The 13,275-nt window shown below is 27.5% G+C and overlaps 4 protein-coding genes across 4 annotated transcripts; 1 reads left to right on the forward strand and 3 right to left on the reverse strand.

Annotated features, from left to right (window-relative positions):
* Window positions 1-46: 46 nt before the first annotated feature.
* On the forward strand, window positions 47-3,798 carry MKS88_002083 (high molecular weight rhoptry protein 2; the record flags this gene model as incomplete). Its single annotated transcript, XM_067215064.1, has 6 exons — window positions 47-461; window positions 743-1,063; window positions 1,388-1,975; window positions 2,167-2,277; window positions 2,499-3,293; window positions 3,728-3,798. The coding sequence occupies 6 exons, from the start codon at window positions 47-49 to the stop codon at window positions 3,796-3,798; spliced, it is 2,301 nt and encodes a 766-aa protein (XP_067074379.1).
* A 569-nt stretch (window positions 3,799-4,367) lies between these two features.
* MKS88_002084 (CH domain-containing protein) lies at window positions 4,368-5,788 on the reverse strand (the record flags this gene model as incomplete). The annotated part of the gene is made up of 3 exons (XM_067215065.1): window positions 4,368-4,436; window positions 4,963-5,046; window positions 5,306-5,788. The coding sequence occupies 3 exons, from the start codon at window positions 5,786-5,788 to the stop codon at window positions 4,368-4,370; spliced, it is 636 nt and encodes a 211-aa protein (XP_067074380.1).
* A 2,113-nt stretch (window positions 5,789-7,901) lies between these two features.
* Window positions 7,902-9,200, reverse strand: MKS88_002085 (G2 protein; the record flags this gene model as incomplete). Its single annotated transcript, XM_067215066.1, has 2 exons — window positions 7,902-8,506; window positions 8,987-9,200. 2 exons carry the CDS (start codon window positions 9,198-9,200, stop codon window positions 7,902-7,904), a joined length of 819 nt encoding a protein of 272 aa, XP_067074381.1.
* Window positions 9,201-11,545: 2,345 nt separating this feature from the next.
* Window positions 11,546-12,679, reverse strand: MKS88_002086 (uncharacterized protein; the record flags this gene model as incomplete). Its single annotated transcript, XM_067215067.1, has 1 exon — window positions 11,546-12,679. The coding sequence occupies one exon, from the start codon at window positions 12,677-12,679 to the stop codon at window positions 11,546-11,548; it is 1,134 nt and encodes a 377-aa protein (XP_067074382.1).
* Between the last annotated feature and the right edge of the window lie 596 nt (window positions 12,680-13,275).

Here is a 13,275-nt window from a genome sequence, read left to right on the forward strand (position 1 = left end):
CACACAGATAGCTAAATTGATGGACCTAATACATTTATGCCTCCAAATGGACAAATCTAAATATGAATTGAATCTATCAATATCTAGTAAATTCTTCAATTATGGTGGTGATTTCTACAGTTTCAAAGGAAACGATAAGAAGAAAACCATGTATACTTATGACTATATAGACTCTATTGCTAATAATTATTATTTTTATAGTAATGAAAAATATGAAGTTTTTAAATTTGAATATAACGATAACTTATACTTAAGTTTCCCTAATGTTTATAGTCTTGCTTATCAGTTGTTTAATGAATTAGCTATAAACATGAATGTAGTTACAAATGCTCCTTTAAAAAAGAAGTTAAAAGATAAATCTAAATATGCTTACTTTACATTAATGAATATTATTGGTAAAAATCCTGATATATATTCGAAGGGACCACGTTTGGTTTTTGCCGCGTATATGCTAGCCTTGGGTAAGCCAAAAAAAAAAAAAAAAAAAAAAAAGAAAGAAAAGAAAGAAAGAAAAGAAAGAAAAGAAAGAAAAGAAAAAAAAGAACTATGTCCATCCTGTAATTCGTTTGACGTAGCGTTACATTAAGCATTAGCTGTCATATTAGTCATTGTATTTGTTGATATGTTCCCCTCCGTACTTGCACTTGCCTTTCTTGCACTTGCCTTTCTTGCACTTGCCTTTCTTGCGCATTCCTCCCTTGCACATAAATATAAAACCATATGTGTCAACTGCTCCCTGCAGTGTACTACATCGAATCGCACATAGATATCTCGAGGTACCAGCCGAAGGAACACTTCTTTATGAAGCAGTCACTACCCCTCATAGGGACATTCGACAGTGGAGATTACAACCTTTTAAAGACAAGATGCAAAATGCTTACTAAATTCATACAAATAAATAAGGATGAAAATGATTTTCCGCATACGCACATTGAAGAGTACATTAAGATGTTAAGCCTAACGAGTATCGTGTTGTGGGGAAAGGAAAGCAAGAAGTCCGTCTACTATGACGACGATGTGAGTTTGTACAAAAAAATGATGATTGCCTGTGTTTTTAACGGAGGTAAAATCTCGAATTTGTAACTAGTCTAGGCTATACACTAAATTGGGGGATGGAAATGGGCAAATTCTCATTAAGGGGTGTTTGCCCCACTGATCTCCCCCCCCCCCTCACCTTCTTATTTTTTTTTTCTTTTTTTTCTTTCTTTTCCTTTGTTACTCTATTGCTTTTATTACTTTATTTTTTTTTTTTTTTTTTTTACCTTAAATCCTATAGCGAACTGCTAACAGCGAGTTAAAAATTGCTAATCATTAACATACTCCACGTCTTGTCAACACACTCCACTACTTATCAATACCAACCATCTTCCCCCCCCCCATTCTGTAGGTAAAACGGTGCAGGAGAAAGTAATAGAAAGGATCAAGGACTCATGTGACGTAAAGTTTTATGGACTGGACCCAAAAAACCTGGACAATTTTATTAACATTACTTTAAGTATTAATAAATGGAATCCAATTATATTAGAAAAATTAGCACAATCATTTATTTTAACTTGCAAGATACAGAAGTTAATGTATACTTCCATAGATGTAGAAAACATAACATTACAGAATTTTTATAAGTTATCTGTAGCTCCAGAAATGTTAAAGACATATCATTGTTTTAAGTTAGGTAGACAAGCTGCTACATTACTTGAATCAATTATTCTAAAAAAAAAATTTGTTCGATTTAGAGTTAGTGATGCTATGGATGTTTACGAATTTTTTTATACAAAGAAAGTACTATCAGAAAATGTAAAGAAAGATTTTGAAAAATTTTTAAAGAATAAAAAGTTATATGAAAAAAAGCAATATAATGCGATGAGAACATTTAGTCCACTAAGTGCAGAAGAAACAACAAAAATAATAGAAAGTCATCAGTGTTATTGGTTCAATAGCTACGAGAATTTCAAGCTCCTTTGGATGCATGTCTCGAGTAATGCCTTTTCTCCTTCTCTTCGTATCGTTTTGTCTGTCTATTTGGGAGAATAGGAGGATGCCCTTCCTGTATTGCATTTATATACATTCCAATATCTACATACCACTCCATAAATACTTCTATTTACCGCTAACATATATACCGCACAAATGTTTACTTTTTCTTGCGGATCCTTCTTTCCTGTTCAGGTAACTTGGGCACAGGGACTTACCTGAGTAATTTCTTTTCCGAAATTTGGAAAAACTTGCATTTCGTTTTTAAGAGAAAGGTGCGAGTGAAGGATGTAGAATATTTTTCAGGTATGCGTGAAACTAGCTCCTCCTTTGATTTTGTTTGCACATTCGTATGTTTTGTAACCGCGTATTGTGGTAGTTCTTCCCCTGACACACGCACGTACACACACACATACACATGCACGTACACGTACACGTACACACACACATACACATGCATGTACACACACACGTACACACACACATACACATGTTTGTGTGCCCCTCCCCCGCTTGTAACCCCGCAGGAGATATATCACAGATGGGACTGATAGACTACTACTCCCCCCTGGTACATTCAGAAGCCTTCTGCCAAGAAAAGATGCAAAGTTTATTTATATCATTAAGAGATGACCAAGAAGAGAATCGTGTAGACATACCTGATAAAATAAAAAGTGCATATTATAAGTGCAAACTAGACTATTACAAAAATCATCATACGGATCCAATTCATATAATCCAACCAGGCGATTTCTTAGAAAAGAAAGTCTATGTATTAAAGCAGCCATATTATTTGATAGGTAACATAGACAATACTCATAAGAAAAAACTGGTAAGACTATTTCTTACTGAGAGTACATTAGACTATTTGTTAATGGATGATATACACATACCGGAATGCTTTGGACGTTGTAAAGTGGAGCATTTTAATAAAGTTATATTGAAAAATGTAAAAGCTAAAGCATCTAAAGTTATAGATAATTCTTTAATTCCGGAGAGTGCAATATTATTGACAAGAAAAGAAATGACTGTATATGTTCATAATTCATATGTTCATAATTTAAAAAGAGATGCACTAACCAATGAAAATATTACAAGAAAAGATATTGAAGATAATGATGTTCGAGTTTGTTTAGGTGTAGGAACATACTTTAATAAACCATTTCTTACCAATGAACATTTTAACTTAACATATAAACCCATGATAGATTTTCCCAGTGGACACAACTTTAAAATTTTCCTTAGAAAGAATGAGCACTTAGTACCGAAAAATGAGAATGACGACTGCTACGTGCACTACAGACTGTCCATATCATATATGAGTAAGAGGCGGCAAAAAAAAGGAAAAAAGGAAAAAAGGAAAAAAGGAAAAAAAAAAATATATAAAAAAAATAGTGGGAAAAAATTGTGAAAAAATATGTAATATATGAACGCTTAAATTGGTAGTATACAAGATGGGAAAAAACTCCCTTACATGTTCATAAAAATGTGTGCATATGCCAAAATATATAAACCACTGAGAATGCATGACCAACTCGCTTTACGCAATATGTCCTCACGTTGCTTCACTTTGTCGTTTCACTCTGTCACCATTCAATCGTTTGTTCGTTCGTTCGTTCGTTTGTCCATTTGTCCATTTGTTCACTTGTTCAATCATTTTATCATTTCATCATTTTATCATTTCATCATTTTATCATTTCATCATTTTATCATTTCATCATTTTATCATTTTATCATTTTTCTGTTTATTTTCCAGAAATAAGAGATCCATATCAGGAAATTAGCGCGGACTTAATAAAGAATTTGTATATCTTACAAAAAAAATAAATGAGCAAGAGGAGGAGGAAATGGAAGTATAATTTGAACTAAAAGAGGAAAAGGACGATGTTAAATCGTTTACAAAGGTTGTGTGTGATGAGCTGCTTTGATGTGGCTGTGCCATGTGACAATATATAAAAGTACTTGTGAAAAAAAAAAAAAAAAAAAATTACAAATATGAAAATTTTAAAACGCAAATTTTAAAACGCAAATTTTAAAACGTAAATTTTAAAACGTAAATTTTAAAACGTAAATTTCAAATTGCAAATTTCAAATTGCAGATTTTTGTAAAAAGATTGTCAAAAAAATGCGCTCAAAAGAGCTTTTTAATTTGGGAAAAGAAAAAAAAAATTCTCCAAAGACTCATAATGTGTATATAAGTAAATATATACATGTATGTACATACATATATATATATACATGCGTACATATATATATACATGCGTACATATATATATACATGAGTACATATATATATACATGAGTACATATATATATACATGAGTACATATATATATACATGAGTACATATATATATACATGAGTACATATATATATTCCCGCTTTAAGTGCAAATCTCAGAAATAATTTTTTGTCGTTCTGCTTAAGGCGTCAATTTTTCTATTCAAAATGTCAATCTTATTGTCCTATAAAATTAAAAAAAAAATTTATTTTTAAATTTATTGGAAATTAGGAAAATTATAAAATCCATACAAATAGTGGCTTCACAGAAGATTTAAGTATGTTTCTCTTTACATAAACAGTGTGCAATCAAATAAGAGCTATTTTTTTTTTTTTTTTTTTTTTTTTTGGTGTTTGCACAGAACCACAGAGCATGTATACGCATATGTACATAATAAGAACAAGTACATGCATGCACATATATATGCATATGTACATTCACGTGTACAGAGTAAGCATATATATTTAATGATATATATTTTCGTACGAAAATTGTACGCTATTCCTCAGTCACTATATATGTATTTACATACACACGTGAAATTGTCCTTTTCATATACTAACCAGTGTTGTACCACTTTAAATATATATATAGACATACATACAAACATACTTGCATACATACTCGCATACAATCGCAAATGCGTGTATGTTCTTTCTCCTTTTTTTTTTTTTTTTTTTTTTTTTCATTTAATGTTCCTTATGTCTTACTTTAATTTTTAGAAGCTTTTCCAAATTAAAAATTTTATCTTTTAATATTTTAATAATTTCATCATTGTTTAAAATATCTGAATTCTGCAAAATAAGAAAAGGAATAATACAGCGAAAGAAACAACTCCCCAAGTAACGTAGTGAGGGAAAACATGGCTTGTTCTAATGTAGAACAAAATTAATTTTTTTTTTTTTCCTCTCTTTTTTTACTGCTCGAACAACAAAAGAGTCTAGTGGGATTATATACATACAAGCATACTTACATGCATATACATACATAAGCATTTATATACATACACATGCATTTATATACATACACACACATATGTACATTTTTATGTACCATATTATTCAGCTGATCCTGATTTTGATCTGCGCGCGCACCTTCACTCTGACCAAATGCCTTTTCGGTATCATCATTGAGGGCTTTTAAATTTTCCTCTTCTTTTGTTTCATTTTGAAATTTCTGTAGTTGATTTTTAAAAGTGTTTAGAACTTTCTCTACCCCCATATATTTACAATTAACAATTTCTTCTACATTTTTTTTGTCAATTTTAAATCCTAGCCTTTTAAATACTTTCTCATTTAAAGTATTCCAGTTATATTTTTTTTGATTGATCGAATTAGCTTTACTATAATTATGCAACTCAACAAATTTAGGTAAACATATATTTACTAGTTCAGCCATTAATACACCATCTGAGAAATCTCGATGAACATTTTTTATTTTTCTTGACAATGCAAAGCTGTTTAACCACTCATTCAATTCCTGTAACTCTTCTTCCTTAATTTTAGACGCAATTTTTATTAGCTCATTTTTATTCATTTTTTTTTTTTTTTTCTTTTTTAAATGTAAATTACCTGACTTGTTAAGGCAATCATGAAACGGGAGAAGCGCAAAGCGGACAATGTTATATATGTACATATATGAGTATATATACGCATATATACATATAATACACATATTTATACGTATTCCACATATACACATATACACATATTTATATGTATTACACATATACACATATTTATACGTATTGCACATATACACATATTTATACATATTGCACATATACACATATTTATACGTATTACACATATACACATATTTATATGTATATATCGATGAAAGGGAAAAAAAAAGAAAAAGAAGACATAAGTTATTATTGCAGAGGGAAGGGACCTAGTGTACTGCCATCCCAAGTATAAGCATCACTTGTTAGAAACAAAAAAAAAATGAAAATACAAATAATATTCTTAAGCATAATTACAAAATATATTTCATTTTGCTTGAAAGAGGTGTAATTTATTTTAAAAATAAAATAAAAATGAAATAAAATAAAATAAAAATAAAATAAACTAAATATAAAATAAACTAAATATAAAATAAACTAAATATAAAATAAACTAAAATAAAAATAAAATAAAATAAAATAAACTAAAAATAAAATAAAAAATAAATAAATAAAAGTCTTCTCTACATTCCAAGCATAATCAAAAGTTTAGCTCCCCCCAAAATATTACCTTTATCTAAAAACTACTTAAGAATGCTATACTAAACTTTCTTGTATCATCATTACTATTGTATATATTTTATTCTACTTTAATTTATTTTAATTTATATTCATTTTTTTTACGAAATATGTAATGACGGTTATTAGGTATGTTCAAAGTCCATAGAAATTCCTAAAAGGAACAGAAAAATTTTGCAAAATTAGTAATTATGCTTCAAAAAGGAGTAAATAAAAAAAAAAATAATAAAATAAAGTAAAAATGACTAAATATGCAAGGACACATTTATCAGATTAATATTATAAATTAGTGTCCACATGTACATAATATAGATACATTATGAATATCAAAGAAGTAACATCATTGCTTTAATATTATAGCGGAAAAAAATGGAGTATTTCTAAGTTAATTTTATTTTTTAATGTAGCTATATTTCTACAAAGGTACACTTTTTTTTAAAAAAGAAAAGAAACAAAGAAAAATAAATCGAAGCGAAAGATAATACAAAAACTAAAATGAAAACCAAAGGAAATAATTTCAAGAATATCATAGTTGGACTAAAACATTTAGCATGTGTTACTAACGAAAAATCGTTTATATTTTATGAACACTGTTGTTGTTTTTATTACACAATGGGTAAAATAGACATGATATAAAAAAAAAAAAAAAAAAAAAAAAGGAATAGAATGGAAGAAAGGAAAGGCTTAATCAGCAAAACTAGAGAAAACGAATATGAATAACAAAACCATAAACGTATTGCATATGTATGTAATGATTCTTAAGGCGGAAAAGTGGGTAAAGAGAAACAAAAAGGAAAAAAATGTACACATATACGCATGCACATAAACACACACATAAGCATACGCCCAAATGCGAGAACACGTGTTCGCACGCGTAGTTGTCAATTATAGCGCATTTAGGGCCTCTCACAGATAACAACTTATTATCAATTCCACTGTTCGCTTCCTCCATCTTGCACAAATATGTGCGTCATAAGTTGACAGTTAGACAGCTCAATTCTTACTATTTTAGTTTATATTTTGCTTTATTTTTGAAAATAAAATGGTATAAAACAAAAGGATTATAGGACAAGTACATTGTGGTTCTATTGGTAGCTATTTATCCATTATTTTCACAATTGTGTGTACATTATATGAGTATAGCACTGTTCGGATCATTACTGATCAGTGTGCCTTACTATATAGAATTTTTTCTTTTTATTTTTCTTCTTTTTTTTTCTTCTTTTTTTTCTTCTTTTTTTTTTCTTCTTTTTTTTTCTTCTTTTTTTTTTCTTCTTTTTTTTCTTCTTTTTTTTTTTTCTTTGTTTTTCTTCCTCCTCGAGTACAGCTCTAAAAACTACCAGTTAGAGACAAAGCATAAAGAGCATATGTACACATATATTATATATATATATATATGTTTGAACATTATATGCATATAGAATACTGCTTTTTGTGCCTAGGCTCTTTATATCTTCTGTGTGGCATAATAGCTCCTGCAGAAGTGCATGCACCACAAGGAGCAGATGAAGCTGGATAAACAAAACATTTCGAGTTATCATATCTATTATCCGTAGCTGCTTCTTTTATTTTTTCAATATAATCTTTAGCTATTAGCAAGTCTTTGTTTTTTTCGGATGATATATTCATTTTTTCCCTTTTTCTAGCTTCAAATTGTCGTAACACTTCTTGTTGTACTTCATAAGCATTTTCGATAGTTTCATTCCATTCATCTAATTTTTTATTATTCTGTAAAAGTTGTTGTTCCTTTATAGCGTGGTTGAACAAAATATTTTTTTCATATTCACTCATTGCTTCTTCTAAAGCTTTCCCTTGTTCCTCTTGTGAAGATTTCATCTTTTCCATCCATTTAGATTGATCATCTACATACGTATCTGAAATTTTCTTTAAAAAAGTAATAACTAAGTCTTTCATTTCTTCTACAGTAAGCATACTATCTCCGCAGCATTTCAACTTGTACATTAACTTTTTACTAGTTAAATAATTTTCAATATGTTTCAAGTCCAGTTTACCTGATAAAGCAAAAACAATTGGAACGGAAATAAAACTTTAAGGTATAGCAGCGAGATACGAAATAGGCATAAGAAAAATGGGAACAAAAAATGGGAGCAAAAAGTAGGAGCTCACTTCACATAGCACACATTAAAAAAATGTAATTGGTTAAAAGCGGAGCAGAAAAATTATTTTTAAAATAAAAAAAAAAAAAAGACTAAATAGGTTAAATGACTTATCATTGGCAATATGTTCCCACACAAACGTGTTCATTAACATGTCTGTATATAATTATATGTATTATCCACTTGCATATTTTATTTTCCATTTTTCAATTTGTAGAATTTATTTGCAACGTTTGTATGTTTATGGAAGTGCACCTCGGGAAATATATACACGTAACGAATGTACAGTACATATACAAACACATGCATACGTTAAGCAGAACTGAAGAAAGGAGTGAACACTTTTTCAAAAGATATATATACATATATATATACCATTTTCGTCAACAAATCTGCAAACATATTCCATAAAACCACACTGCATTAAGAAATGCCTTAGTATCATTTCTATTGTTTTGTAAGGTAATTTCCCTTGCTTATGAATATCATGGCATGCGAAAACCATATCTAGTTGTTGTTCAAGCCCAGGGTAACTAGCGTAAATGCTTTGCTTCTCCATTTCATCCTCTTTTGATGCTGCTTGTCCCATTTTATTAAATGATGCAACGGCAAATAATTAAAATATGCTATTCACAGGGGAGAAGCTAAATATACATACATGCACATATACATATATAAATATATATATATATATATATATATGTTTATTTTTATGAAGGACGAAAAAGAGGCGTGTAAAATATTAGACGGCAATAGAACTTTAAAAAAAAAAAAAAGGGAAGTATATATACACACATATACATAAATGTTTCTACTATTTAAATTGCAAGTAGGTAAAGCTACCAAGAAATTAATAAATAATTCCCCCAAAGTTTAAAATTGAAACAAAATAAACTTTAACTGTGATGATCCTTTTTCACAGTTATAACAACGGTAAAATGTCATTTAAAGATGAAACAATAAAAGAAGAAACGATAACAATATTTTTTTTAAAGAACAGAAACAGGTTAATGCAACAAACAGGAATAACGAAATTGCACTTCTTAAAACGACAGTGAAAATTTTATATTTTTTATTTTTCATAAGTGTAAAGAGGAAGTAAGACCATGTGCATGTTTACCTTAAACGTACAAATATATATATATATATATATATATATATATATATTAATATATATATATATATTTATATGTAAATATATATTTTTTTTTTTTTCCTTTCTTTTTTGTTCTATTACATGTACAAGCAAGCACAAAACAACAAAATTAAAAATAAGCTCTATATATCCTTTCTTGAAATTTTTATTCTACAATATAAGAATTTTATCAGCCAATAAGAAATGATTCCTTGCTTGTTAATATTTTTTTTTTTTTTTTAAATGTAATTATTCCGCACTTTATAGCATTTAACGAACAGAAAAAAAAAAAAAAAAAAATCCTTACATGTTCATAAAATATAGCTACAACGTATGATGTACTAATAATATTTTATAGAAATCCTACCTTTTACGTATAAAAATAAAAAAATAAATAAAAATAAAAAAAAAGCATTAGCATACATATTACCAGTAAAATAATGTTTCATATGACACATTAATTCAGAACAAATCAATAGTGTGTGTGTGTGATGGTTTTTCTAACAAAAACTCAACACATTAGAATACATATCTAACAGATATTCAAACATTTCCAATTTAGCTATTCCTTCTTTTTTTTTTTTTTTTTTTTTTCTTATTGCCTATTCATTTTTTTTTTTCTGTACTGTTCATACATGTCTTTCTTAAATTTTGTTACGAAAAAAATGAAAATAAAGTGTAACCTTATCCTACAAAACGTGTGTACTGGATATTTTGTTTGTTACTATTATATTATATTTTATTATATTATATTTTATTATATTATATTGTATTATATTTTATTGTATTATATTTTATTGTATTATATTTTATTGTATTATATTATATTGTATTATATTTTATTGTATTATATTTTATTGTATTATATTTTATTGTATTATATTTTATTGTATTATATTTTATTTATTTTTTTTATTTCGTGCTATACATATTTGAAAAAAACAAATACTTTGCATACTCTTTGCATTTCCAGATTTATAGAAATAAAAATATTAATATTTATGAGAACAATATTTTGGAGAACGAAAAAGACGATGAACAGTTTTTACTTTGTAAAATATTCTTTTTAAACAAAAGAAATTCTATTAAGCAATGGTAATATAGATTTTTTTTTTTTTTTTTTTTTTTTTCCTTATTTCCTTTTTTTCCTTCTAAATAGTAGTGAAGTAGCGGTTAACAAAATTACAATTTGTATCAACATTTCTGACAGCATTTCATAGCACCAACTATTTGAATAAAAAGTAAAATAAGTAAATAGTCCCTTAATATAAAAATAAATTGCTGAAAATTGCATACTTCTTGTCTTTACCTTCACAGTACTGTTGTTAGGTATTTTCATTTTCGGAAATTTTCGTTTCCAGTTTGCCTTTTTTTTTAATTTACTGTATACGTCAACCAAAAATAATACGACATAGTTCTTTTTTCATAATGTAAAAAAATTTTTCACAATAAGTATTTGCATAATATGTATATATATACGTACGTATATATGTATACATACATATATACACATTAAACATTCCGTGGGCACGTTAAAAATACCTTAAAATGAAAAAAATTGGAGAAATAAACTTGAACAGATCAAGCATTATGAGGAGAGGAGAATGTCCCATTTGAGTACACTCATATCATCGTCTTCCGATTAAAAAAAATTACACGCATTTGTGCACACAAGTACGTATTATATATATATATATATATATATATATATACATACACGCACACACACATACACACGTCGACAATGACGTAAATGCACTTAAAGATGACTACCTTCTAAACGCACTTCACACAACAAATTATTTAGGGATCACTCCATCTACAAGAAAATCGACAGTTCTGTTAATGTAAATGCTATAACTAGCACTGTAGGGATTACATGAAAGTATTTCCTCCATACGGGAAAAATATTTTTTGCTTATAGAGACTGTGGGTACATCAATATCTTTGTTTAAAATTGACAATAAAACATAATTGAAAGCATCTACCATTTTAAAATAATCATAATATATATAGTTATTAATATTGAAAAAGTGTATGGTAATACCTTTTTCATATAATAACTTACATTCATGAGGACTTAAATAATCAAATGAAGTGGTAAATATTATATGAGCGTTTAAAGCACTAATTGTAAATATATTCTTCTTCAAAATATTAATATCAATTTTTATATTTGGATAAACAAAAATCGTTTTTACTCCAAGTCTACTTGTTATATTATGAACATGTTCAGGTATATTCATATCTGAACTTAATATAAAAATACGTTCTTTTATAAATTCATCGGTAATGTGAAATTCGTGTAATTTATTCTTAATTTTATTTTGAATATCATTTTTACTTGATAAAAATATTAATATTATATAGAATTTTTCTATCAGTAAAATTTTTAAAAATGGAAGGACTTTTAAAATATCATCAACAAATATGGCTATATAATTTAATTTGTTATAACATTTTATAAAACTTAAACATATGTATGATTCATAAAATGAGCGAAATACAGCACATAATAAATAATCATTATTTATATCATTACATGGGTATTCAATAATATCATGATATGGCACCATAATTTTATCCTTATTAATTTTACTATTGAGTGTAAATATTCCAATAATATTTTTTCCTCTTATTGTATTATCATCGACATTTCCTCCGACGTTTAACACTTTACCAATGTACACATTTCCAATCAGATTTTTTAATTTTATTTCTTCCTTTTTATTACTATCATACTCATCATCGTTAACAACAGACGCATTATCTGGAGTATCCGCATCCACATCTTCATCAGCATCTAAAAATTTTTCTCCCATATTTATTCTTTTATATTTGTTTTGTTCTGACAGTTTGGAAGCAACAAAATTGGACGAGCAGAATGATATGCATTTTACCTGAACGCAAATATTTAAATTATTAATTTTCATTCTTCAAAAAGGGGGGGGGTAAGTAAAAAAAAAATAAAAAAGCTCACTAAAAAGGTCATAAAAAAGTAAAACAAAAATGCGAATTAAGGATAGTTCCTTATATCGTTTCTCTCATTTTACGTTGTAATCTTTTTGACAAAAAAGGAAAAGTAAAAATAGATTAAGTAAAACGAATAAAACAAAAACGAATAAAACAAAAACGAATAAAACAACAACGAATAAAACAACAACGAATAAAACAAAAACGAATAAAATAAAAACGAATAAAACAACAACGAATAAAACAAAAACGAATAAAATAAAAACGAATAAAACGTATGAGATAACGTGAAATATGTACAACTGAGATGATAAGAAATAAATAAAAAAAGAAAAATTAAATAAAGGAAAAGAAAGCAATTTCCCATTTACATCCCCTTTATTGAAAATATAACTGTACAAATTAGCATAATTTGATAGTTTAACATAAATAATAACTTAACATTTTTTGACTAAAAATGATTAATACTGCAAACATTGTATACTTTAATAATATCAAATGAGCAAAACGGTAAAAAAAAAAAAATATATAAAAAATTAGACTTGTTCCGTCAAGA

The sequence above is a fragment of the Plasmodium brasilianum genome, chromosome 7 (genome assembly GCF_023973825.1).
Source record: "Plasmodium brasilianum strain Bolivian I chromosome 7, whole genome shotgun sequence".
NCBI classification, from domain to species: Eukaryota; Apicomplexa; class Aconoidasida; order Haemosporida; family Plasmodiidae; genus Plasmodium; species Plasmodium brasilianum.